At 43.6% G+C, this 25,184-nt stretch overlaps 1 protein-coding gene across 1 annotated transcript in view; it reads right to left on the bottom strand.

Moving 5' to 3' along the window:
• The window catches only part of LOC126473177 (ABC transporter G family member 20), a 406,331-nt gene extending 400,968 nt beyond the window's left edge, over nt 1-5,363 (bottom strand). Inside the window, exon 1 of the mRNA XM_050100065.1 lies at nt 5,180-5,363. Coding sequence (XP_049956022.1) covers nt 5,180-5,190 — 11 coding nt within the window. The 5' untranslated portion in view covers nt 5,191-5,363. The remainder of the gene's footprint in view (nt 1-5,179) is intronic.
• Nucleotides 5,364-25,184: the final 19,821 nt, after the last annotated feature.

Here is a 25,184-nt window from a genome sequence, read left to right as displayed (position 1 = left end):
TAATACTAAGGAGCTTAATTTTGTCCATGTTTATGGAACTGCTTAAGTCTACGATTGTATTTTAAGGCACACCCAGCAAATAATACTTGTCTTACTTCAGATTAATTTAATGTAAATATAGCTGTAACGCATCTGATGATAGCAGCATCCTGCCAAAACATGTGCTAAAAATGTTAGTAAAATAATTTCGTTAATACTCTAGCGCGCCACGTGCTTTTAGAAACCTGTATAAGGGTGACTGAAAAGGAAAAACTTTCAATAATTATTAGTTATGGCCCTCTTAATGCAAGATCGATTGACAAACTAAGGTTGTCTAAGCGATCCGCTGAGAAGTACTTGTTGGAGGATATGACTAGGAGAGACAGAAAAACAAATGGACGTGGAAGACGTAACTACCACCGTAAGGAAAATGGAATCGAAATGAGTGGGATTTGTAGCCATGCCAATGTATAACAAGGTCCATGCATATTTTGCTGTATTCCGAGTGATACTGAAGGACAGAGACGACGAGGTAATGGAAGATGGGTAGATGTCACTTGAAAACACGATGGAGTAACAGAGAAGAGTATACCTGCAGACTGAAATGTGTAGCAAAATTTTGAGGAGATTCTACTGCAGTATTGAGTGTCGAGTGGTTAACGATGTTTGTTGAGACGAATATTTCTGTTTTCCGTATTTGAATGGGGCCTTTAAATATTAACATATGTGTGAAGCAAATTTTTAGGAGTGGTCTTTTTTTTCTCACTAAACTAACTAGTCTTGCCGATGACTGTAACACAGCCTGTTGAAATAATACATACCACTTCATAATCAGGCATTATCTTTAAACACCCGGTGGCCAAATGTCAGTTGCGGGCTGCCTGCATATCGACTTCCAGGGGCAACAAAAAGTTTAATTTTTAGTATTTCATATAATTATAGACCGAATATAAAAATTTAACATCCTATTATAATTTATGCATTACAGGTACAATCTTACGTTAAATGTTTATCAATAAACCTAGTATTAAATTTAGAAATTGTGTACATTTCTCTCACGGCGCGCAAATTACGCAGACTCTATTCATTCACTATTTAAGAACGAGAGCGATTAGCGACCTACAAAAAACTTTACACATAGTTTCAAACCTTTCCGAAGCTTTTTTCACTGACACCCCCTTACAAAATGGCGAAAGGAAAGAAGTTTACCGACTACTATATTTTCGCTGTTGATGCAGTAAAACTTCGGCATCAAATTTGGTTTTGAATTTTTAATCACTCTACGTGTGAACAATCCGAAACTAATGTTACCAACATAATTCGTGTTTTGTGCCTTCAACCATTAATGTTTTACATGATTAATGTCGAATGTTTAACACATTAGCTCATTTGTAAAGTAAATCTACATTTACATGATCTATGTCAGCATGATTACCCAGCAATTCACACTTAAGTCTTTGGTGGGCGGTTCACAGAAATATTTTCAGATTATTTTTGGACCATTACAGTCTCGAATAGCCCGTGGAGAAAATGAACACTTACAGCTTTCCGCGCGTGCTTCCCCTTTATTCCATTACAATGGTGATGATCAACATGTGCGTGGAAGTCAACCAAATATTGCGACACACGGAGGACAAAGTTGGTGACTGAAATTTCATGTAAAGATCTAGCTACAACTAAAACCGTGATTGTTTTTATGATTACCGTCCCAACTCGCTCATCATATTCATGCCACAGTCTTCCCTATTCCGCGATAATACAAAACGAACAGAGCTTATTTGAACTTTTTCAGTATCCTCGCTAATCCTATCGGACTATGGTCCAATGTTGTTGATGTGTGGTGGTTTCAGCCCGAAGACTGGTTTGATGCGGCTTTCTACACTAGTCTACCCTGCGCAGGCCGCTTCATTTCCGAATATCTACTGCAAACTATATTCATTTGAACGTACTTACTACATTTCACTATTTGTCTCCCCCTACGATTTAACGCCCCTCCCCTTCAGCACTGAACTGACGAGTATGAGTCCTTAATGTCTCAGAATGCGTCCCATCAAACAGTTTGAAACCATTTTATACATGGGAGTGCGATTCTCTAAAGAGATGGGGGGGGGGGGGGGTTATTGGTAATTTTTGTTAGCCATAACTCGTTTCGGACCATTTTTACATCTTAAGGTGCCAATTTTCGTACTAGCTCAAAAGTCCCTGCAAGTTTTTGTCGTTTCAGCTTTGTACTAGGAAGATGGTGGACCGTTGTCGTTGATATTAACTCACACCGGCATTGACTGCAACTTCAGGAAAAACTACCACGGTTAACATCAAGGGAATTGAAGACCAGTTAATCAACGAGTTACCTCACGCCGCCATCTGACTTCAGGCAAAGACGAGCATACAATGTCTGCGGAACCGAAAATGTGGAATGCCGTTCAAGGCCCAAAACCGTAACCTCGCGTTTTCCATCGCTTTGTGGTCCTGGAACGTCTGTCGTTATGGGAACTCCTTACAGCAGTATACTCAGGAGCTTTATGGGACTCTTGTGAGTAGTGCATATACGTTCGCAGAGGATGTTTGGAATGCAGAAGCAATTCTCGGACGCCCGAGCCATGTAATTGGATAACCCAGCTCGGCACCACCAGCTGCGTAGGCAGCTTCCACGTCCTTGAGGCTGCGTTCTTGGCGCTACCGCCGGCTTATACACATGCCCGACCCGTCGCTGGAACCGCAACCAAAGCGAGAGCTGGAAGGTAAACAGCGCGGGCAGCCTGTTGTGTGGGCTGCTGGACTGCTGCGCCTGGAACTTTGATCTTTTGCAAATTCTCTTAGTGCACGCCCTCCGAATCAAGGAGCAGTTTTGTTTGCAATTGGAGCCCGCAGACCCCTGCGATTGTAACTAAAAAAATGTCTAGAATAAAACACATATGCTACTTCGGGCACCATTGAAATTGGTACGGTGAAACTTCCTGGCAGTTTAAAATGTGTGTGCCGGGCCGAGACTCGAACTCGGGACACAAGTGAGAATTTTGTTATGGTACAATGCATTTCGGTAGCACTGCCTTTCGCTGCTAAATTAACTCGTTTGTTTTACCGAAAGTTTTATCTTTCGGTCTAGGAGAAACCTCCCTGCGCTTTACAATCTATACAAGGTGTCCTCGGAAAAATAGTTAATATTCAGGCATATGACCGGAAAGATTATTCGAAACAAAAAGGTCTAGTGAGCATGGGCACTAACATGCATACCTTAAGAGCTGTGAACACTTCATATTCGATACTGCGGAACAAATCTCTTCTACTGGAAGATCTTTGCATTCCATATTTTGTGAGGAGGCAGTATGGACAAAAACAAAAAAAAAATCTAGTAAACGTGGGCTCTAAAACGCATGCTTTAAGAGCTATCAGCACTAGTTAGAAGAAGTGTGTTTCACAAAAGCAAAGATGAACAGGTGGTCTTTGAACATACCTCTTAAGATAAGCATTTTAGAGCATATGTTTACAGCACATTTTTTTGTTGTTTTTGTCCATACTACCACCGCTCAGAAACAAAAGCAAAGAGCCTGCAGTACAAGAGATTTGTTTCACAGTATCGAAGATGAAGAAGCGCTCATAGCTCTTAAAGTATGCATTTTAGAGCCCATCTTTATCAGATTTTTTTGTTTCGAATGATAGTTCCTGCAAATCCCTGAATACTGACCATTCCTCCTGGAATACCCTGCCTACTAGTGAGATCTAAAGAAAAGTATCCGTCATGATAATATAATTCATACGTTTCACGTAGACACCTGAGAAGGCAGGCGGTGTCGAAACCCATATAACCGTAAGAAGTGGCACAACGGGTAAGACGCTGTGTTTTAACTGAGGAGATCGGCAGTTGAAATTCATTTCGGGTCCATTCAGGATTTGGATTTCACGACGCGTTTCAGGCAAATTCCGGGATGGTATCTTTGAAATTGTGAGTACCACTGTCCTTCACTCAAGCTTGTTCAATCCGAGCTTATGATCCTGCTTTGATGACTCCTTGATGAACCTCCCTTCCGAAATGTATTATACTCATTTTTTTGATGGACTGAACATGAGGGAAGCAATAAATAAACGAAAGTCTGACTTAAGTGTAGGTTTATTATGAACATTTTGCATAAAAAGAGGTAGTGACGTATGTCTTCCATACTACTAGAGATAATTAACGAGTGAAATTAGAACCGTTCTATCAGCCGACCCTTTATCTTTGGATTGTGGACGAAAGTAAAACAGCGACGACAGATCTAGTCCGAGAAAACAAGAGATGTGAACCGTGAGCAAGTTATTACGTCAATGCAGAGTTCGATAATGGTCTGTGTGGTGCAAAAATATGTCCGATCTTGTTGGAAAAGTACGAGAAGGGATACTCTAGACTAGACAAATATTATCGAGCTCTGCTTTTAATTTTGCCAAAGTTCAGAATTTTCTTTGTTTCGCAAAGTCGAGCGTATTTAAAAAACTGTACCTTTATGTACGAGCACGGGCATAATATCATACTGTATTCCGTAGCAGAGATGTCTGTTTGCACTGTATACATAGTTTTCCTACAACGAGCCACTGAAAATACAATAGATGGCTACATTGTTTCATTTTATTCTCCTCCGTATGTAATATCGTCGGTCCCCTGTAATCGTCCAAAGCAATCCTGAGGAGTCTCAGTGGGACTGGAGAACTGGGTACTAAAAGACAACTTCCTGTCGCTGAGCTCATGGAATATTTTCGTATTCGTGCACTTAACATTAAAAAGGTGTGTCAAAATGCAACTTCAATGTGACAGTAGTGAAAAGCTGTCCTTCGCTGAACATTGATCTGTTCCATGCCGTCGACATTCGCGACACAACTGATGCATAATAGTCAGTTTGGTAACTTCCAACTCTCCTGGTTGGTACCTCTGGCAATACATCACAGTTTTGACCGCCAGGTTGTTCTGAAATCATTTGCCCGACTTGGCACTTCCGACTGGGCAGTGCCAAGCTTGGCAAGGAAAGGAAATGTGACGCCACAGCACGTGGTTGACGTGATGAGAATGCTAGTTTGCACGTGCGACGCGTTAACGTACGCAACGTACAGGTCTTCCTTAGCAGGGGTCGGATCGCACAGGTATTGCTGAACCAGCGGCGGCGCTCTTATGGATGCTGCATCTGCCGCCAAGCGCCGCCGAAGAAATTTCCATCCGCTAGAGGTAACTTACGTGAGGAGCATCTCGTTCTCTGCTGGGTAATCCTCGGCGGAGAAGTGGCAGTTGCACCAGGCGACGGACTACCGGCCGGCGCTACGACGGTCACAGAACGGGTACTAGCAACAGGTGGCACTCGCGTCCGGCGCACGGTCAGCGATGCGCACAGTATGAAGGCTGGGAAGCGACTGACGCCATGCGCTGCGCCTCCGTGCTGACAGGAGCTGCAGTCGCGCTTTCTCCGCTGGCGGCAGCACCTGCGCCGGCCGGCCGGCGTCGAGGGTGGGGGGCGCGCCACAGGTGCGCGTAAGTGGAAAAGTGGCAGATGGCGGGGGCAGCGGCGGGTGGTGACGTTCGGCGCCTGGTGGCCGATGGGCTTCAAGACGTCACGCACATTAATTTCTTACGGCAAATGCGTACGGACAGACGAAGACCGGGAGGATGATGTGTTTTTGCAGCACCTGTGACAATTACCACGGTGACATACGACACAACATACGTATGAGGAAATTCGAATCGGATGTCTTGCCATGTTTATGTTTTACTAGCCCAATCAAATATCCGTTTACCGAGCGTCAGATATTTCACACTATGAGCCGGCCGCTGTGGCCGAGCGCTTCTAGGCGCTTCAGTCCGGAACCTGCTACGGTCGCAGGTTGAAATCCTGCATGGCTGTGTGTGATGTCCTTAGTTAGGTTTAACTAGTCTAAGTCTAGGGAACTGATGACCTCAGATGAAGTCCCATAGTGCTTAGAGCCATTTGAACCATTTTGAACCATTTCGCACTATGGACATGACTTGCCTGCTGATAGCATGGTATTGAACTTTTTTGCCGTCGGAGATTCTTTGTAGCGGAACTCCAATGATGCTCCCTTGTTTTCGCGGTCAAAATGGTGACTCCAGATTTCATCACTTGTCACTATACTGTTCAGGAACCTATCACTCTCACGCTCAAAAGGCAAAAGATATTTTTGAATAGATGTCCAATCTGCTCCGTTTCGTGTCAAGAATGAGGATTCGAGGCAACCATCTGGCACACTGCTTTCTGTATCGCAGTTCTGCAATTACGGCCTGCATACGCTTTCGCGATATGCCACGCTGTGCCTGTTTTACCCAACGATTTTCTCTGATGAGTTCATCAGGCTTATTCCGATGAGTCTGGTCGGTTGTCGTACGCGGTCGTTCATCCTGATCCCCGTCGCACACAATGAGGTTAGCACCACCGTTTCCTTCATCACGAGCACGACCAGCCCAACGTCGCACATTTCTGATGCCGAAACAATCATCACCGTACACAGCTCTCATTTCTCTATGGATTTCAACTGGACCTCGGTTGCAGCACGCTGGTTCTCACGCAGCAACGTAGTTACGTTACACAAAGCCATGTTACACGCTACAATTTGTAGCCCTCTAGCGGCAGAGGGTCACAATGTGTGTCAGCGAAGGGGGAAGTTGACCGAGTAATGTGCATGTCATGTAATACCTCAAGAGATATTGAGAACAGAATATAAACTCGAGCACGCCCTCGTATTTCCATACGGATGACCGTGAGGTCATAATTAGGAGGAGGACGTGAGAAATCTTATGCAAGCCAATTAATGTGTGCGAAAGTTTTTTACAATCACATCCACCTCAATCTCCTGCGTTGTGGAAAAAGGTGCACAGAAATCACTAATGGAACGTTTTCAAAACACTGAGTGGTTAGGACATGCCCAAATGAGTACAGACACATTTATGTACTAATGCACAGAATTAGTGAGTGATAACAGTCTACAAATTTGTTAACTTCGAGTATTGATTTAAGTGTCAGGAAGTCGTTTCTGAAAGTATTTGTTTGGAGTGTAGCCATGTATGGAGGTGAAACATGGACGATAAATAGTTTGGACAAGAAGAGAATAGAAGCTTTCGAAATGTGGTGTTACAGAAGAATGCTGAAGATTAGATGGGTAGATCACATAACTAATGAGGAAGTATTGGATAGAATTGGGGAGGAGTTTGTGGCACAACTTGACTAGAAGTACGGATCGGTTGGTAGGACATGTGCTAAGGGATCAAGGGATCACCAATTTAGTATTGGAGGGCAGCGTGGAGGGTAAAAATCGTAGAGGGAGACTAAGAAATGAATACACTAAGCAGATTCAGAAGGATGTAGGCTGCAGTAGGTACTGGGAGATGAAGAAGCTTGCACAGGATAGAGTAGCAGGGAGAGCTGCATCAAACCAGTCTCGGGACTGAAGACCACAACAACAACAACAACAACAGTCTACAACAGCATTTTCCAACAGGTTCAAGTCAACTTTGGAGGGGGGCGTCACATGGGCCACGTCCCCAATAATATTTTAGTAAAAAGTATTTATATTTTTATAAATTAAATTTTAAAAATTTCTCAGATAATTTGCTGAGAATGAAACTCACATGAAAAGAATATTCAAGATGACAAGGAATTCTAGAAATTACATGCCATGTTTATGGTAGGTACGTTTCCTTCTTCACATGAATGGCCTTGCGTGCTGACCTAGACATATTCTACATTTATTTTGACGTTCAGTAGGTTATTTCAGGATTGTGCTGATAATGTATCGTCCGACTGGCCAATAAAAGTCATTTAAAGTTATTTAATGAATGGATTAATAAGCTGATATTTATACAATTTATAGAGTGGAAATTCGTTATGGTGTACTTTAGGTGTATTACAATGGAAATAGCTGTTCGTTCTGTATGCATACACATCGCGCTTGTAACATGTTGTAGCCGAAAGGATACGTATTATTACATCGAAACCAGCTGTCGCTATGCGAAAGTAAAAATTAATGAGGTTTTTGGTTTCACTCGATCTTTGATATAAATTCACCAGAATTGCACTGAAGGGTCACCCTAAATACTCCATAGCTACTCCTGTGCTTAACAATTTTGTTGTCAGTCAGTCTTTTGTTTAAGTGTTCTTAGACTTTCGTACTGTACAGCTGTATATTTTTCTAGAGAGCGAGTATTACCAGCTGTGACCTATTTAAGGGTGGAATAACAAAATCTCAGAAAAGAGTAACGACTGAGTACGAATTAGGCATCTGTCTGGTACTTCTGCTACCTTACCTATCCAGCTAACGGCAAGGCGAGGCAGGAAACTGGAAGCAGCACAGGGAAAGGACATTAACGTGATTTGCCCACTTACAAGTTTAGAGAACTTTTCCGTTCACCGACCAGTGCATAGCAGTAGATGACTCACGGGTTTTACTCAGTGTATTCACCTACATCAGTTGCTTCAGTTCTTAGAATTTTACGAGTAATCAGAGACATTAAAATCTGAGTTCCTTAACTGTTCTCTTTGGTTTTTATTTGAGGGATGCGGACGATGACTCACAATAAGACTTTTACATTTCGTCTTGTGGAAGTCTAAACTCACTATAGCGTTAACATTCTTAAGCAGGGTTTCGAACGATATCTGGGACAGTGGCATATCCCTCCTAAAAGACGGTGGAGCAAACAAAACCGGTTGTGATAAGTAATCAGAATCTTGCCGTAGTGATGCTTTATTTTTCACAACATTTCTCATTAATTTCTCTGCGACGGGCTTAATTAAAGTGAAAGGAATTTGTTCTGACGCAGGCACACATTCACACCTGGTGTCGAGGGTTTTTCAAGACGATATCGGCGAAACTGAAGGAGAGCAACTCGTCTGGCAACCCGGTTTGACCGCGCAGTGTTGCCACCTTACTGGTCTCCAGTTGGCTAAGCTGAGCTTCCGAACTGGTTTGGCAAAGAGTTTCTGCGAAATTACCCCAAATGAAATGACACAATGATTAAGATACGTGAAATGAATTGAATACACAGAATGTACCAAGTTTGATTGAAATCGGTCCAGTGATTTCGGTGGAGATGTGGAACATACATACATTTTTATAACATGTATGATTGTCTGTCTTTTCTGCGATCCGCTTTTCATGAAATACAACCTGCACGATACCCCTAACTACGTTGAAGGGTCATTGACGATCATTTTCGTCCATTTTATCTCTTTCTTCCCGCCTCCTCCACCCCCACTCTCTGTCCACCTACCTCCGGCTCTTTCTCTCTCTGTCCATCTGCTACTCCCCCTCTCACAGCCCATCTACTCCTCCCCTTCTCTCCTTTCAATGTTCATATCCTCTTCTCCCATCTACAGGTCCATCTCCTTTTTTTTTTTCTCCTCTTCTCCCTCTCTCTGTCCATCTACTTCCCTCATACCTCCTGAACCATGTGTCATACAGTGATATAATTTTGTAGGTACATTCAGCAGCATTTGTGGATACTGTCTGCTAAATATCTTGCGAATACAGGTAGAAGCAAAGAAGAAATAAATGTAAACGTCATGACATCATGACGTTTACATGACGACATATCACATCTCAGCAAGCACTGCCTACAAACACTCTCTGGTACGAGTTCTTAACAAGTACTGACTACTACGAGTTCACGACAGGCACTGACTACTACGAGCTCTCCCCAAGCACTGTGTAGGCGGCTTAATAATACTCTTTGGCGCAATCTCTGGCGCAGTGGCTCAGTGTAGCCACCTTTCAACTGTTAGGACATGACTTGGCAAAGCGGGCATCACCTAGCAGTAAGTAAGGAGGGATCTTTAAGCAAACACTGATAACACCTCAACTCATTGCACAGTATGCAATAGGACGTACTCACTTCTCTTCAAAAATCTGCGACGAATCGACAACATTAGCCAAAATGAGTAGTTGATTCCCCGAAGAAACTGTTGTGTCTAGGTAGTTCTTCTTCTTCGTTGCGTTGCCTCTTGATCACAGAGTTCGATTATTATTTTCTGGTTAGCTATTTAATTTTTTTTACGTTGTGGCAGGATGCCTTCCTGCTGCCCCAGTAGTCAGTTAACCTAAAGGAAAAAAAGTCGTGTAAGTGTGCACTTTCTTCTGTGCGTTATCGTATGTTTCGTTTGTGACATCTAGGGTGGAAATTTAGGACTTACCCAGCATTTGCCTAATCATCCTCGGGAAATCGACCAATTAGAGCACTCGGGGTGACCTGCTTACGAGAACAGGTATCATTAATCCAGTGCGCAGATTCGATGCTTTCAGTACATCTACATCTACAAAAAGTGAACTGGAACGGTGAAAAGTATGTACTAAAGTCTGAAATAAACTCAGTGTTTCAAGAATGTAGTGGAGTGTGTCCTGCTTTGAAACTGTCCGGCAAATTAAAACTGTATGTCATACCGGTGTTCAAGTCAGGAACCTCGAATTTTGCAAGCGACACCTTTACCTTCTGATCCCTCCAAGCACGACACAGAACCAGCGCTCACAGCTTTCGTTATCCTAGTACCTCTTCTATTTTCCAAACTTCACAAAAAATGGTTCAAATGGCTCTGAGCACTATGGGACTCAACTGCTGTGGTCATAAGTCCCCTAGAACTTAGAACTACTTAAACCTAACTAACCTAAGGACAGCACACAACACCCAGCCATCACGAGGCAGAGAAAATCCCTGACCCCGCCGGGAATCGAACCCGGGAACCCGGGTGTGGGAAGCGAGAACGCTACCGCACGACCACGAGATGCGGGCCAAACTTCACAGAAATTCTCCCGCTTACCCAGGGGGTCTAGCACTTCCGGAAGAAATAATATCGCGGAGAAATGTCTTAGCAACAGACAAAGGGACTGTTTCCAAAATTAGTCTTTCACTCTGCAGTGGAGTACACTATGTTATTAAAAGCATTCGGACACCTATCGGTGGATGTGAATGTCACCTTTATGACGGGTTGAATTCTGCTGGAGACATTTTCAATGAACGTATTTGGAAGAATTTCAGCTCATTCTTTCTCAAGAGGCAGAACCAAAGAAGACATCGGTATTGGCCGCTCAGGTCTAGAGAGAAGTCGACGTTCTAAATCATCCCAGAAGTGTTCGCTGGATTTAGGTCGGGGCTCCGTAGGCAGACTGTTCCTTTCAGTAATGTTACTGTCCACAACTATTGCCTCACGTACGCCCCTCTATGACTGGGGGCGTTGTCGTATTGATACAAACCATTATGCAATACAAAATGATGTTGAGAGTTTTCATATTCTTCCACATTATTGGTTTCTTAAGCCGGAATTCCACTGTTAAATGCAGAAGAGAGAGTGGATAGACGGAAAGAATACACGGAAAGCCTCTATGAGGGGGAAGATTTTTCTCATGTGTTACAAGAAGAACCACGAGTCGATTTAGAAGAGGTAGGAGATCCGGTATTAGAATCAGAATTTAAAAGAGCTTTGGAGGACTTAAGGTCAAATAAGGCAGAAGGGATAGATAACATTCCATCAGAATTTCTAAGATCATTGGGGGGCGTGGCAACAAAACGACTATTCATGTTGGTGTCCGCATCTCGTGGTCGTGCGGTAGCGTTCTCGCTTCCCGCCCCCGGGTTCCCCGGTTCGATTCCCGGCGCGGTCAGGGATTTTCTCTGCCTCGTGATGACTGGGTGTTGTGTGCTGTCCTTAGGTTAGTTAGGTTTAAGTAGTTCTAAGTTCTAGGGGACTGATGACCATAGCTGTTAAGTCCCATAGTGCTCAGAGCCATTTTGAACCATTTGAACCACGTTGGTGTGAGAAAAATATGAGTCTGGCGACATACCATCTCATTTTCGGAAAAGCATCATCCACACAATTCCGAAGACGGCAAGAGCTGACTAGTGCGAGAATTATCGCGCAATCAGCTTAACAACTCATGCAACCAATCATAGCGTGTAGTTGTGGGAAGGTTTACATTGGAACCACAAAAAGAAGTATCAATACTCACCTAACTGAACATAAAAGGAACTGTCGACTGGGACACACGGACAAATCGGCTGTAGCGGAACATGTTTTTGAAACGGGTGACCATGAAATAAAATTTAGTGAGACGAGATTGCTAGCTAAGACATCGCATTATTATGCACGTATGTATAGAGAGGAAAGAAGAAGGCTTGAAGTTAGATAAGATATGGCGATCGACTTTGTACAAAAGATGTGACAATCGATTACCTTCGATCGAGAGAAATGACGCCAGCCAGAGATAGTTTTACTGTTGACAACACGTGACGAGTGGTGGCGCCCTCTACGCGCTCTATATAAACAGGACCTCCACGGCCTAGCAGCCAGTCGTAGACTCACCTCAGATGATGTTGCTCGCAGCTGGCAACGAAACGTCAGGGAGAAGTATTTCTACTATTGGACCACGGCCTCTTAGCCCGGAAGTTTTAACTACTCATGCAACCAAGTTGCTTACAAGAATAATATACAGAAGAGTGAAAAAAATTGAGGATGCGCTAGATGACGATCAGTTTGGCTTTAGGAAAAGTAAAGGCACGGGAGAGGCAATTCTGACGTTGCGGTTAATAATGGAAGCAAGACTAAAGAAAAATCAAGACACGTTCACAGGATTTGTCGACCTGGAAAAAGCATTCGACAATATAAAATGGTGCAAGATGGTAGAAATTCTGAAAAAAGTTGGGTTAAGCTATAGGGAGAGACGGGTCATATACAATATGTACAACAACCAAGAAGGAATGATGAGAGTGGACGACCAAGAACGAAGTGCTCGTATTAAGAAGGGTGTAAGACAAGGCTGTAGCCTTTCGCCCCTACTGTTCAAACTGCACATCGAGGACGTAAAGATGGAAATAAAAGAAAGGTTCAGGAGTGGAATTAAAATACAAGGTGAAAGGATATCAATGATACGATTAGCTGATGACATTGCTATCGTGAGTGAAAGTGAGGAAGAATTACATGATCTGCTGAATGGAATGAATAGTCTAATGAGTACAGAGTATGGACTGAGAGTAAAGTGAAGGAAGACGAAGGTAATGAGAAGTAGTAGAAATGGGAACAGCGAGAAACTTAATATCAGGATCGATGGTCAAGAAGTAGATGAAGTTAAGTTATTCTGCTACCTAGTCAGTAAAATAACGAGTGATGGACGGAGCAAGGAGGACATCAAAAGCAGACTAGGTATGGCACAAAAGTTATTCCTGGTCAAGAGAAAACAATATTAAATATAGGCCTTAATTTGAGAAAGAAATTTCTGAGAATGTACATCTGGAGTACAGCAATGTATGGTAATGAAACATGGACTGTGGGAAAACTGGAACGGAAGTGAATCGAAGCACTTGAGATGTGGTGCTACAGACGAAAGTTAAAATTTGGTGGACTGATAAGGTAAGGAATGAGGAGGTTCTACGCAGAATCGGAGAGGAAAGGAATATGTGCAAGAGGCTGGTAAGGAGAAGGGGCAGGATAATAGGACATCTGTTAAGACAAGTGGAATGATGCTACTAGAGGGAGCTGTGAGGAAGACAGAGATTGGAATACATACAGTATGTAATTGAGGACGTAGGTTGCAAGTGCTACTCTGATATGAATGGGTTAGCACAGGAGAAGAATTCGTGGCGGGCCGCATCAAACCAGTCGGAAGACCGACGACAAAAAAAAGCCTAACAAGAGGACACCAAAAGCACCGCAATATCTTAACACCATCTCCTCCGTACTTAACTGTTCGCAATACACTTGATGGCAGTTGAGTTTCTCCAGACATTCTCCAAATAAAACCTTCCCATCGGATTGCGACAGAGTATAGCGTGATCCATCACTCCCAATCATTCGTTTCCAGTCATCCACTGACCAATGGTGTCACTCTTTACACCACCTTGAGTGTCGCTTAGCAGTGACTGGAAAAGCTGCTCGATCATTTTAGCCCATTCTTTGATCTATCTACGTACAGTCATTGTGTTAGCTGGACTACTGGTAGCACCCTGGAACTCGCAAGTGATTCCCTCCGCCGACTCTACGCAATTTTTTGTATCCATCCTCCGCAGTGCCCGATGATCCTTGACAGTAGCTGACCGTTGTTACCGAGCGGTTCTACGCGCTTCAGTCCGGAACCGCGGGCCTCCTACGGTCGCAGGCTGCTATCCTGCCTCGGGCATGGATGTGTGTGATGTCCTTAGGTTACTTAGGTTGAAGTAGTTCTAATTCTTGGGGACTATTGACCTCAGATGTTAAGTCCCATATTGCTTAGAGCCATTTATTGAACCTTGACAGTAAGTACATGAGGTCGGCCTATTCTTTGTCCAGCTATGGTTGTTCCTTCACGGCTCCACTTCACAGTTACCAGTCGATTTCGGCATCCGTAGAAGAACTGAAATGTGCCTGGTGGATTTATTACTCGAGCAACATCCAGTGACTAGCCCACGTTCAAAGTCGCTGGGCTGCCCCGTCTGAAGCTTTCTGTTGTTGCTGCTTCTCTACTGATAACCCAATACTGCCCGTCTTGTTTTGTACTGGTGGATCCGTTTCAGATGATCTCTAAAGGTCAATTCTGCATTACATCCGGACACTTTTGATGAGACAGCGTATACTGGAGATGTTCTTTGGTGTCTGGAGGGGCGACCTTGAGGGTGCGTCGTGGGTCGGCGATGGATAGTTCAGTCAGCGAGAGCATTGCCCGCGTAAGGCAATGTTGCAGGTTCGAAACCCCATCCGAAAGAAGAACGTCAGAGTGTTGTCTGCTAGCTAAAGCCGGTAACGACCGGAAATGAGTCAATACCAGTCGATGTTGGATTTTTATCAATTCAGCTAATCGCATCAGCCATATCTGCGAGAGTTTTCTCGGAGAATACATCTGTTAGGATTGTATGTCTCACATTCAGCTACGCGAGCACTTCATTGCCACTGTGGCATTCTGGAGTATGAATGACAAATATTATTACATAAAGAAAGTTGTTTTCTGACGCAGACATGTCAGCTACACTCGTAAGTGGTAAGTAGGACCTTGCTCAAGTCTTAAAACTCCGAGGTATGTTCGTGTTCGATGTTAATTCCTGTAGCTTTCTGTGGCTTCGAGATAGCTTGGAAAGATAGGTATTCCTTCTCGGACTTCCATGTCCGCTCTAAAGATCAGCCAAGGAGATTTCTCTCCCAACTTTTAGCATCCAATGAAAGCGTAAGCGCACCAGTAGAAATCTCTGTACCTTATGCCTGTGGTGAACAGGGATACAGAAGGGTAGCAGCTTGTCCACTCTGCACTAAGTACAGGTTTGTCTATGGCTTGGCAAATCAACCATTGTTTTTCACCAGCGTAGAAGTGGCGACCAATTCGTTTCACTACGGTCCGTCTCACCTCTATTACCTGCAGGTCTCAGCAGGTGACGGGTGGTTTACGTTTTTCCTGCATCGATTTACGACAAATCAGTGACGGTGTAGCATGTGGAAAAATCCAGCGCCTCTGCAGCTTCGTCAGAAAAACAAGCAGGAAAGAAATTAGACTCGGTGAGAATCCAGAGGAATACGTCAACCGACTAATCGGCTCCATTCCTCCGAACATAAAGGTCCAAGCTCTGAAAGCAAGTTATGCGTTACATGTATCTACAGCATGACAGTGACTGTAATGTGTGTGTCTATAGTATGGTGTCATATTTGTGTATAATGAAGGCAGAAGGAAGAAGGCGAAATCCAGTGTCAGCACACAGCCGACTCCTTTCGAACATCACCTCGGCGCAGCCGAGCATAACGTCTCCACTTGACGGGCTGATCACCGTCATCAATGTTCTCATCTCATGAGACACTGCGGAGACACTTGAAGTTTAATCCAGAGCATTGACACAAAGCCTGATGGTCAGGATTTTTACGTCACAACCTCTCCTCCCTTTGCCGGTCAAACATTGTCGGAGAAAGTTTCTTCCAATAGCAGGTTTCGAAAGATTACCTCCGAGTCGAGCCATCGCGCAGGATTGCCTTAGCGACCTCAACTACGGAGGTGTGTCTCTGTTACTGAGATACAAGTGTTAACTTAACAAAAGTTTACAATGAACTCAGATATCTGATCCAAAAACGATAAAAAAATCGATGATCTGATAATTGGACACACTATATCAAAAGTAAAAGAAAGAATGTCGAATTCTGAATTAGAACGGAAGAATCAAAATAATTTCCGTCATACGCAATTTTAGTTAAACACTACTGTCTTCATTCTAGTACTACTACCACAGTTTACATTTTGTACGTTTATATGAACGTTTGGTGGACACAAGTACCAGGTATTATACACTCAAGAGTCAGAAACTGCTTAATATCGTGTAGGGCCCCGCGAGCACGCGGAAGTGTCGCATCGCGACGTGGCATGGACTCGACTAATGAATGAAGCAGTACTGTAGGGAATGAAATCATGAATACTGCAGAGCTGTCCATAAATCCCTAAGAGTACGAGGGGTTGGAGATATCTTCTGAACAGCACGTTGCAAGGCATCCCAGATGTGCTCAAAAATGTTCATTTCTGGGGACTTTGGTGGCCATCAGAAGTGTTTAAACTCAAATGAGCGTTCCTGGAGCTACTCTGTAGCAATTCTGGACTTATGGGATGTCGCATTGTCCTGCTGGAATTGCCCAAGTCCGACGGAATGCACAATGAACATGAATGGATGCAGGTGATCAGACAGGATGCTTATGTACGTGTCACCTGTCAGAGCCGTATCTAGACGGATTAGGGGTCCCATATCACTCCAACTGCACACACAACATACCATTACAGAGCCTCCACCAGCTGGAACAGTTCTCTACCGACTTACTGGGGCCATGGATTCATGAGGTGGCCTCCAGACCCGCACACGTCCATCCGCTCGATACAATTTGAAAAGAGACTCGTCCGACCAGGCAACATGTTTCCAGTCATCAACGGTCCAATGTCGGCGCTGACGGGCCCAGGCGAGGCGTAAAGCTTTGTGTCGTGCAGTCATCAAGGGTACACGAGTGGGCCTTCGGCTCCGAAAGCCCATATCGATGATGTTTCGTTGAATCGTTCGCAAGCTGACACTTGTTAATGGCCCAGCATTGAAACCTGCAGTAACTTGAAGTAGGGTTGCACTTCTGTCACGTTGAATGGTTCTCTTCAGTCGTCGTTGGCCTCGTTTTTGCAGGATCTTTCTCCGGCCGCAGCGATGTCGCAGTTTTCATGTTTTACCGAATCCTGATATCTACGATACACTCGTGAAATAGTCGTACAGTAAAATCCTCACTTCATCGCTGCTTCTGAGATGCTGTGTCCCATCGTTCAAACTCACTTAAATCTTGATAACCTGCCACTGTAGCAGCAGTAAAAGATCTAACAACTGCATCAGACACTTGCTCTCTTATACAGACGTTGCTGACCGCAGCGGCATATTCTGCCTGCTGTCATACCTCTGTATTTGAATATACATGCCTATACCAGTTTCTTTGACGCTTCAGTGAACATTCTTTCATCAAGGAGAAAAAAAAACACTTTACAGAAAAAGTTTCTTCCTTAATTTAGAATTTGTGGTACGACCGTCATACAATGAAAGGCTGTCTTTGTGTTTAAAACAAGAAGTAAATGGAGATGCGATTGCCACCGTCGCACAAAAACCAAAGCATCTAATACAGATCAAAAAGTAAGAGGAACAAGGGGAGAAGGAAACTAAGAAGATGAATAAGAGTTATAGTAGAATTTCTTCGGGTCAAAGCTTGTACAAGGCCAGGAGACGGCTACACTGCAGCTCTTGCGCCCGATCCTGCGTCAGAAGCCGACTGCACACAGCACCTCTGTTGCCCCAGGCGACATGAGTAGCACCTTCTTCTCAGTGACGTCAGCGTTCCCCACCCAGCGAAAACCAATGTCTGCACGAGGCAAACGGTCTGTCCCTGGGGGACGCGGCAATATCTCACACAGTTTGCAAGGTTGAGCCAGTTACCGTTACCGTTCAGAGTTCACAGCGTTAACTGAAACCGCAGCACTTTATTTGGGTGCGAGTCACTTGCTGACGATTGGCACTACTTTTACGTTTCCGATAGCTACAATCTGATACTCCGCAAATCTCTAATTATCTTTACGATTTTCTGCAGTTCATGTCTCTCTCTGTAAAAGATGTACTGTCAACCAGTTTTAAATTTTGACAGAATGTCAGCCAATACGTCCTACATGTCGAGCAAGATTTGAAATCTTTCGTTGAAACTTCGATGACCATCTGTTCCAGACATCACCATTCCCTACAGCGTAAGACACCCACTTTTGCTATACACGTGGTTCTAGGCTCTAAAGAAGACCACAAGGTGTGAAGCATTTTGTGACGAAAATTGGTACTCTGGTTTCCTATTCTGGTTTCCCCCATACGATATGAGGGCTACATATACATCAACGCTCCACAAGCCAACTGACAGTGTGTGGCCTAGGGTACTTCTGGTACCACTAACTGATTCTCGCTTCCCCGTTCTGCTCGCGAATGGCGCATGGAAAGAATGATTGTCGGTAAGCCTGTGTATTAGCTCTATTTCTCGAATTTTCTCGTTGTGGTCATTTCACGAGAAGCTGTGGGAGGAAGTGATGCGTTGACCGACTCTTCCTGGAAAGTACTCTCTCGAAATTTGAATAGTGAATCTCACCATGATGCACAACGCCTCTCCGGTAGCGCATGCCACTGGAGTTTGTTGACCTTCTCTGTATCGCTCTCGCGCAGACCAAACGATCCCGTGACGAAACGCGCCGCTTTTCGTAGGATCTTCTTCATATATTCTGTCAGTTATATCTGGTAAGAGTCCCTGATTGACGAACAGTAATCAAAGAATCTGTCGAACAAGCGCCTTATAAGCCACTTCTTTCTTCGATGAATTACATTTCTTTCATATGAATCTCGGTTTGGCATCTGCTTTTCCTACTATTTGCTTTGTGTGGTCATTCCACTAATGGTCGGCCTGGATAGTTTCTCCAAGATATTTTGACGGTAGATGCTGTTTCCAGCAATCTGTCAGCAACAGTGTAGTTGTACAGCAATGTATTTATTTTCCTATGTATGCGCAAAATGCTACATTTATTGACGTTCAGGGTAAACTACCAGAGTCTTCACCATTCATCAGTCCTCTGAAGGTCATTTTGCAACTCGACACTGTCTTCGGCGTTGCTGCTTCCTCACAGACAAACGCATCATCTACGAACAGGTTTAAAGGCCATCAAACGCTTTCTGCTAGATCACTATGTATCGACTGTAAACAATAATGGCCCTATCATAGTTCCTTGGGGTACTCCGAAAATTGCCTCTACACCTGTTGATTTTGTCCGTTAAGAGCGACTTGTTGACTTCAATCTGCAAGGAATTCTTGTATCCAGTCGCAAATCTGACCCGATGCTCGGGAAGCTAGTAGTTCTTTCACTGAACGGCACTGCGGGTCGGCGTCAAATGCCTTCCTGAAGTCTAGGAACACTGCATCAGCCTTACCGCTGGTATCTACAGCACTGTGGATCACATAGATGAAAACAGCGAGCTGAGTTTCGTAGGACCTCTCTTGGGAAACCCATGTTGATTTTTTTTTTGCGGAGATCTTCGTTCTCCGAAAAGTCATAAAACATGATCCCTTATTCTACAACAGACTGACGTCAACGACACAGGCCTATAATTGTGTGCATCTGTCCTACGAGCCTCCTTGAGAACGGGAACGTCCTGCGTTTTTTCCAGCTGGCAGGTACCCTACATTGCTACGGCGAGGTACGATAAACTGCTGTTAGTAGTGTAGCAAGATCTTTCGCATAATCACAGTAGAACCTTATAGGTATCTCACCTGGTCCTGATGCCTATCCACTACTGAGCGATTGTATTTGCTTTTCTATTTCACGATCGCTTATATCAGTATCTGCCATTTCATCGCTCGTACGATGGTTGAAGGGAGGGACCGTATGGCTATCTTCCATGGTCCAACATTTTCGGAATACCGATTTCAGTATTACATTCATCGCATTTCAGAAAAACTTTTGTTAAGTTTCACCTTCTACAAAAAGAGGAAACTATTGTGGTTTGCGGAATGGAAATCTCGAAAGTAACTGACACAGTAATTTTGAGACGTTAATCGAAAGACAAAATCCTGACAACCCTGATAAAAGATGGTTGGAAATTTTGAATTTCTTTTGCCAGAAGAACAGATTATGACTTACATGAGTTAGACATTACATATGATTGGAAAACCTGCATTGTGATTTTAAAAAATAATCGATTATGATGATCTAAACATGTATTAGTCACACACCATATGATATAATAGTAATGGAATAAAATGTCAGGATCAGTTGCAGTTTTATTTTTATTTTAAACAGCACGGTAACATAATATGTTACTGGCTTGAAAAAATGGAAAATCTGAATGGAAAGATGCTTGAATACGAAGTGTATCTGATCTACGAGCGATTAATGACATAGCATATGCGAAATGCTCACTTGAAACTCGAGAATGTTTTGGTTCTTGCTCTTAACACATCCGAAAACAGAAAACTTTTAAGGAGTTGCGGTTTGTAGAGGGAGCTGACGTCAGTTCCGGGACGATCTGCAAATGTTTGCGCAAGCAATTTACGCAGACCCTCGTACCGGGAAAGACGAAGCTTGTCATTCTCAGCCAGTGAAAACAGAAAACCATGTTTCATATTATCTTTGAAAGAATATGAACAAGGAGAAGATATTATGGAATATTTTGATAGGTCTGCCGGCCGGCGTGGCCGAGTGGTTCTAGGCGCTATAGTCTGGAACCGCGCGACTGCTACTGTCGCAGGTTCGAATCCTGCATCGGGCATGTATGTGTGTGATGTCCTTAGGTTAGTTAGGTTTAAGTAGTTCTGAGTTCTAGGGGACTGATGACCTCAGAAGTTAAGTCCTATAGTCCTCAGAGCCATTTGAACCATTATGAACCATTTGACAGGTCTGTGAAAATAGTTTGTTGATATAAATTCTACATCTACATATACACTCTGTAAGCCATTGTACAGCGGACGGCGGAGAGTACCAGTATTATCGGTTTTCTTTCCTGTTGCATTCTCACATCGACTGTGTAACTCAGTACGTGTCCTAATTTATCTTATCCAATTTTCATGTTCCCTACAAGATATGCACGAAACTAATCGCATAACCATCGCTCACACTTCTTCGAATACAAGTTATCTATACGTACTCATCACTGTCGCAATAGAAATACGTCATTTTTCCCGGGAAAAATAGCCTCAGACTGCAATTAAGTGCTTCTTGTACTATGCAATAACCGATTTAGAGGCATCTAAGCTTATACTCAGACGTACATGATAAATGTAAGGAAGAGCGGTATACCTAGAAGATAGAGTACTGTAGCCTACTTAGTATGACATGATGTTTTGGGATTGGTGTTACAATGCAGAGATTAATTTTAGAATTCATTGAAAGAATGTGCACTAGAATCCGCCATAAACAGTTTTCGGGTTTTTCTACTGTGTTTTATTGTTGAGAGGCATGAGGTCGTGTTTTGTGCAGCGTTTGTAAATATTATGAGTTCTACATATTTCAGTGCTGTACATATATAACCTATTTGGATGATATTGTTAATTCTTCAATTCCAGAGTTTTATGGTTAGTAAAATTCTCCACATTTTTAAGACTAGTTACATAACGTATGGACGGCTGAGGCATACTTCGTCTGTCGTGACCCGTCTTTTACCTTGAAACGGAAGCAGGTCTTCTACCGGAACACGTGAAATTTGGAAATGAACTTAGTTTCTTTAATATCTTAACAATTTTCCCTGTCTTCAAATGGAAATTTGATTAGTTGCCAATCGCCTCTATAATTTCAAGAAAGGTCATCCACATGAGTGCTAATAGGAACTCGTTAAACTTCGGTTACACGATAAACCAGTCTAATCTAAAAGCCGTAAATTCAACTAAATACCTAGGCATTACAATTACGAACAACTTAAATTGGAAAGAACACACAGAAAATGTTGTGGGGAAGGCTAACCAAAGGCTGCGTTTTATTGGAAGCACACTTAGAAAATGTAACAGACCTACTAAGCAGACTGCCTACACTAAGCTTGTCCGTCCTCTTTTAGAATACTACTGCGCGATGTGGGATCCTGTCCAGATAGGACGGACGGAGTACATCGAAAAAGTTCAAAGAAAGGCAGCACGTTTCGTTTTATCGCGAAATATGGGAGAGATACAGAAATGATACGGGCATTGGGCTGGAAATCATTAGAAGGAAGGCGTTTTTCGTTACGACGGAATCTTCTCACGAAATTCCAATCACCAACTTTCTCCTCCGAATGCGAAAATATTTTGTTGACACCGACCTACATTAGGCGGAACGATCACCACGATAAAATAAGGGAAATCAGAGCTCGTACGGAAAGATATAGGTGTTCATTCTTTCCGCGAGTTATGCGAGATTGGAATAGTAGAGAATTGTGAAGGTGGTTCGATGAACCCTCTGCTAGGCACTTAAATGTGATTTGCAGAGTATCAATGTAGATGGAGATGTAGATGTAGGTGTAACTTGTAACTGCTTTTTGATAATACTTATTCTTAATTTGGTTTCACTTACTGGTTATCGATGCGAGTTAGAGTAATAACGTAACACGAGGACCATCAAATACAATATTGAGAAGATTTTCTAGATCAAAACACATTTAGATTTGAATAGAACAAGACCATGTTGTACCTTGGAGCAGTTTTTCACATTTGGAAGAAACCTTACTTTTCCGGTGTAATTTTTGTAATTTCAGAAGAAGACTGCAACAGATGTAAGTTACTGCTATCATTTGAAAAGGGAATTAAAAAAATACAACAAACTTGTTCTGCAGGGCTGAGTAGAGACGAAAGTCTGAGTTGTGTTCCAAGGAACAACATTCTCCCACACATCGCTTCGATGAGCGGCGTGTTTGTTCTATTATCACGTTTTCCTGGCATGAATGGTCCAAGCAGTCATGCAGATGCAGTATTTGTCGATTTTCGAAAAGTAATTTACTCAGTACCACATCAACGCTTATTTATCAAAGGTACGTCATGTGGAATACAAAGCTAAACTTGTGAGTGGATTGGGGAATTTCGGGTGTGTCCAAGGGAACTGTGTTGGGATTGCTGTTCATATTGTGCATTAAGGACCTTGAGGACAAAATTGGTAGTAACCTCAAACTTTCCGCGGATGATGCCGTCATTTACAATCGAGTACGGTCTGAACGAAGCTGCACAAATATTCAGTCAGATCTTGAGAAGATTTAAAAGATGTGCGAAGACTGGCAGTTTGCTTTAAATGGTCAGAAACTGTGCACTTCAAAAGAGGAAAAATTTAGTAGCCTATGACTGTAATATCAATAAGTCACAGTTGGAATCGGCCAATTCATACAAACGGCTGAGGGTAACGCTTTGCAAGGGCATGAAATGGAATGATCACGTAGGCTCAGCCGTAGGTAAGGCATGCGGTACACTTCGGTTTATTGGTAGAATACTAGGGAAACGCAATCAGTCCACGAAGGATGATGGATGTTGAGATCCCATACACCGAGGAGCGTAGGGAACGATGCGGGAGACCTGCACCGCCGTACTAGGCAAGGTTCTAGTGAAGGTGTGTTGCCATTGCCTTCCTCCGACCTTCATGGGGATGAATGATGATGATGAAGACGACATAACACCACCCAGTCATCTCGAGGCAGCAAAAATCTGTGACCCCGCCGGGAGTCGAACCCGGGGCCCCGTGCGCGAGAAGCGAGAACGCTACCACAAGACCACGAGCTACGGAATCAGTTACCAAAAGAGATCGCTCACACATACCGCGTGCGACCCTTCCTATAATATTGCTCAAGTGTCTTGGACCTATCCGAAATAGGACTACCGTAGGATACTGAATATATACTGTGGTACCACGTATCGATAGCACCCCACAGGCGTCGCGAAGTCGGCAACAGAACTGCAAGTTTCCATCAGACGCCAATAGTGGTCGCACAGGATCCGGTAGACTCGTTGGTGTGCGCCTGCTGATCCGTGCCTCTAGCGGCTCCGTACCATGACTTCTTGCCGTCACCACATAGGGCAGCCGACGGCAGCCAATGATCACACTCGCACTTGGAGACTCTTCGCTACATGATGCTACGTAGACGCTGTCTAGCCGCGGCTCTGAATCCATCGATCGTGCTTTAGTATAGCCAGCCTCTTATTTGTTGTCATAGAGAGCTGGACGCTATTTCTTGCTGCGTTATTTATAATTTGTAGTATTCGTGCGCCTGGAGAAATACAAGTAAATCTTGTGTTTGCTGTGTTATCTTGTTCGCTGATCATTTCTGCTCCCACTCAGCTTTCCTACGACGACAGACCACCTCTCCTGTGTGTGTGTGTGTGTGTGTGTGTGTGTGTGTGTGTGTGTGTGTGTGTGTGTGTGTCATAGGGATGGAGAAGGTATTGAACTGACGGGCCCCTGAAGACAGAGAAGTACCCTAAGCCAACATACTTACAAAGTCTAAAGAATGGGATTTAAATGAAGACTAAGAATATATTACAACCCCCTACTTATCGCTCCCATAGGGATCGCGAGGGCAAAAAAATGGTTCAAATGGCTCTAAGCACTATGGGACTTAACATCTGAGGTCATCAGCCCCCTAGACTTAGAACTACTTAAACCTAACTAACCTAAGGACATCACACACACCCATGCCCGAGTCAGGATTCGAACCTGCGACCGTTGCAGCGGCGCGGTTCCGGACGGAAGCGCCTAGAACCACTCGGCCACAGCGGCCGGCTCGTGAGGACAGAATCACACTAACTACAATGCGCTGATGAGTTTGAACACTCATTTTTCCCACGCTCCAGACGTGAATGGAACGACAAAAAGAGCTAATAATTGGTACAATGGAAAATACCCCCATCCACGTTCTTCACAGTATGGATGCAGGTGTAGATGTGAAACGCGCATTGTCAAACTAGTGACTCAAAAGTACCATTCGTAAGGTGACATCCTCAGTGGCTAGTAATGAGGGACAGACAAATGAAACTGATATGGATGGAAAAATGTAAGCAAATTGTTTTTTATTTCGAAAGTAATCGCCATAAACGTCAATTCTTCTATCCCACCATAAGACGGTCAGAGCCTTCATGGTAAAATTTTTGCGGTTGCCACGAAGCCACGGAATACCCAAGTGTGCACTTCATCGTGCGCAGTGGTATTTTTTCAGGGGTCAAAAATTATGGAAATCGCATGGGGAGAGATCGGTCCCGTATGGAGGACGT

This window comes from Schistocerca serialis, chromosome 4 (genome assembly GCF_023864345.2).
Source record: "Schistocerca serialis cubense isolate TAMUIC-IGC-003099 chromosome 4, iqSchSeri2.2, whole genome shotgun sequence".
Taxonomy (NCBI): Eukaryota; Metazoa; Arthropoda; class Insecta; order Orthoptera; family Acrididae; genus Schistocerca; species Schistocerca serialis.
This window is presented reverse-complemented; position numbering and strand designations above follow the sequence as displayed.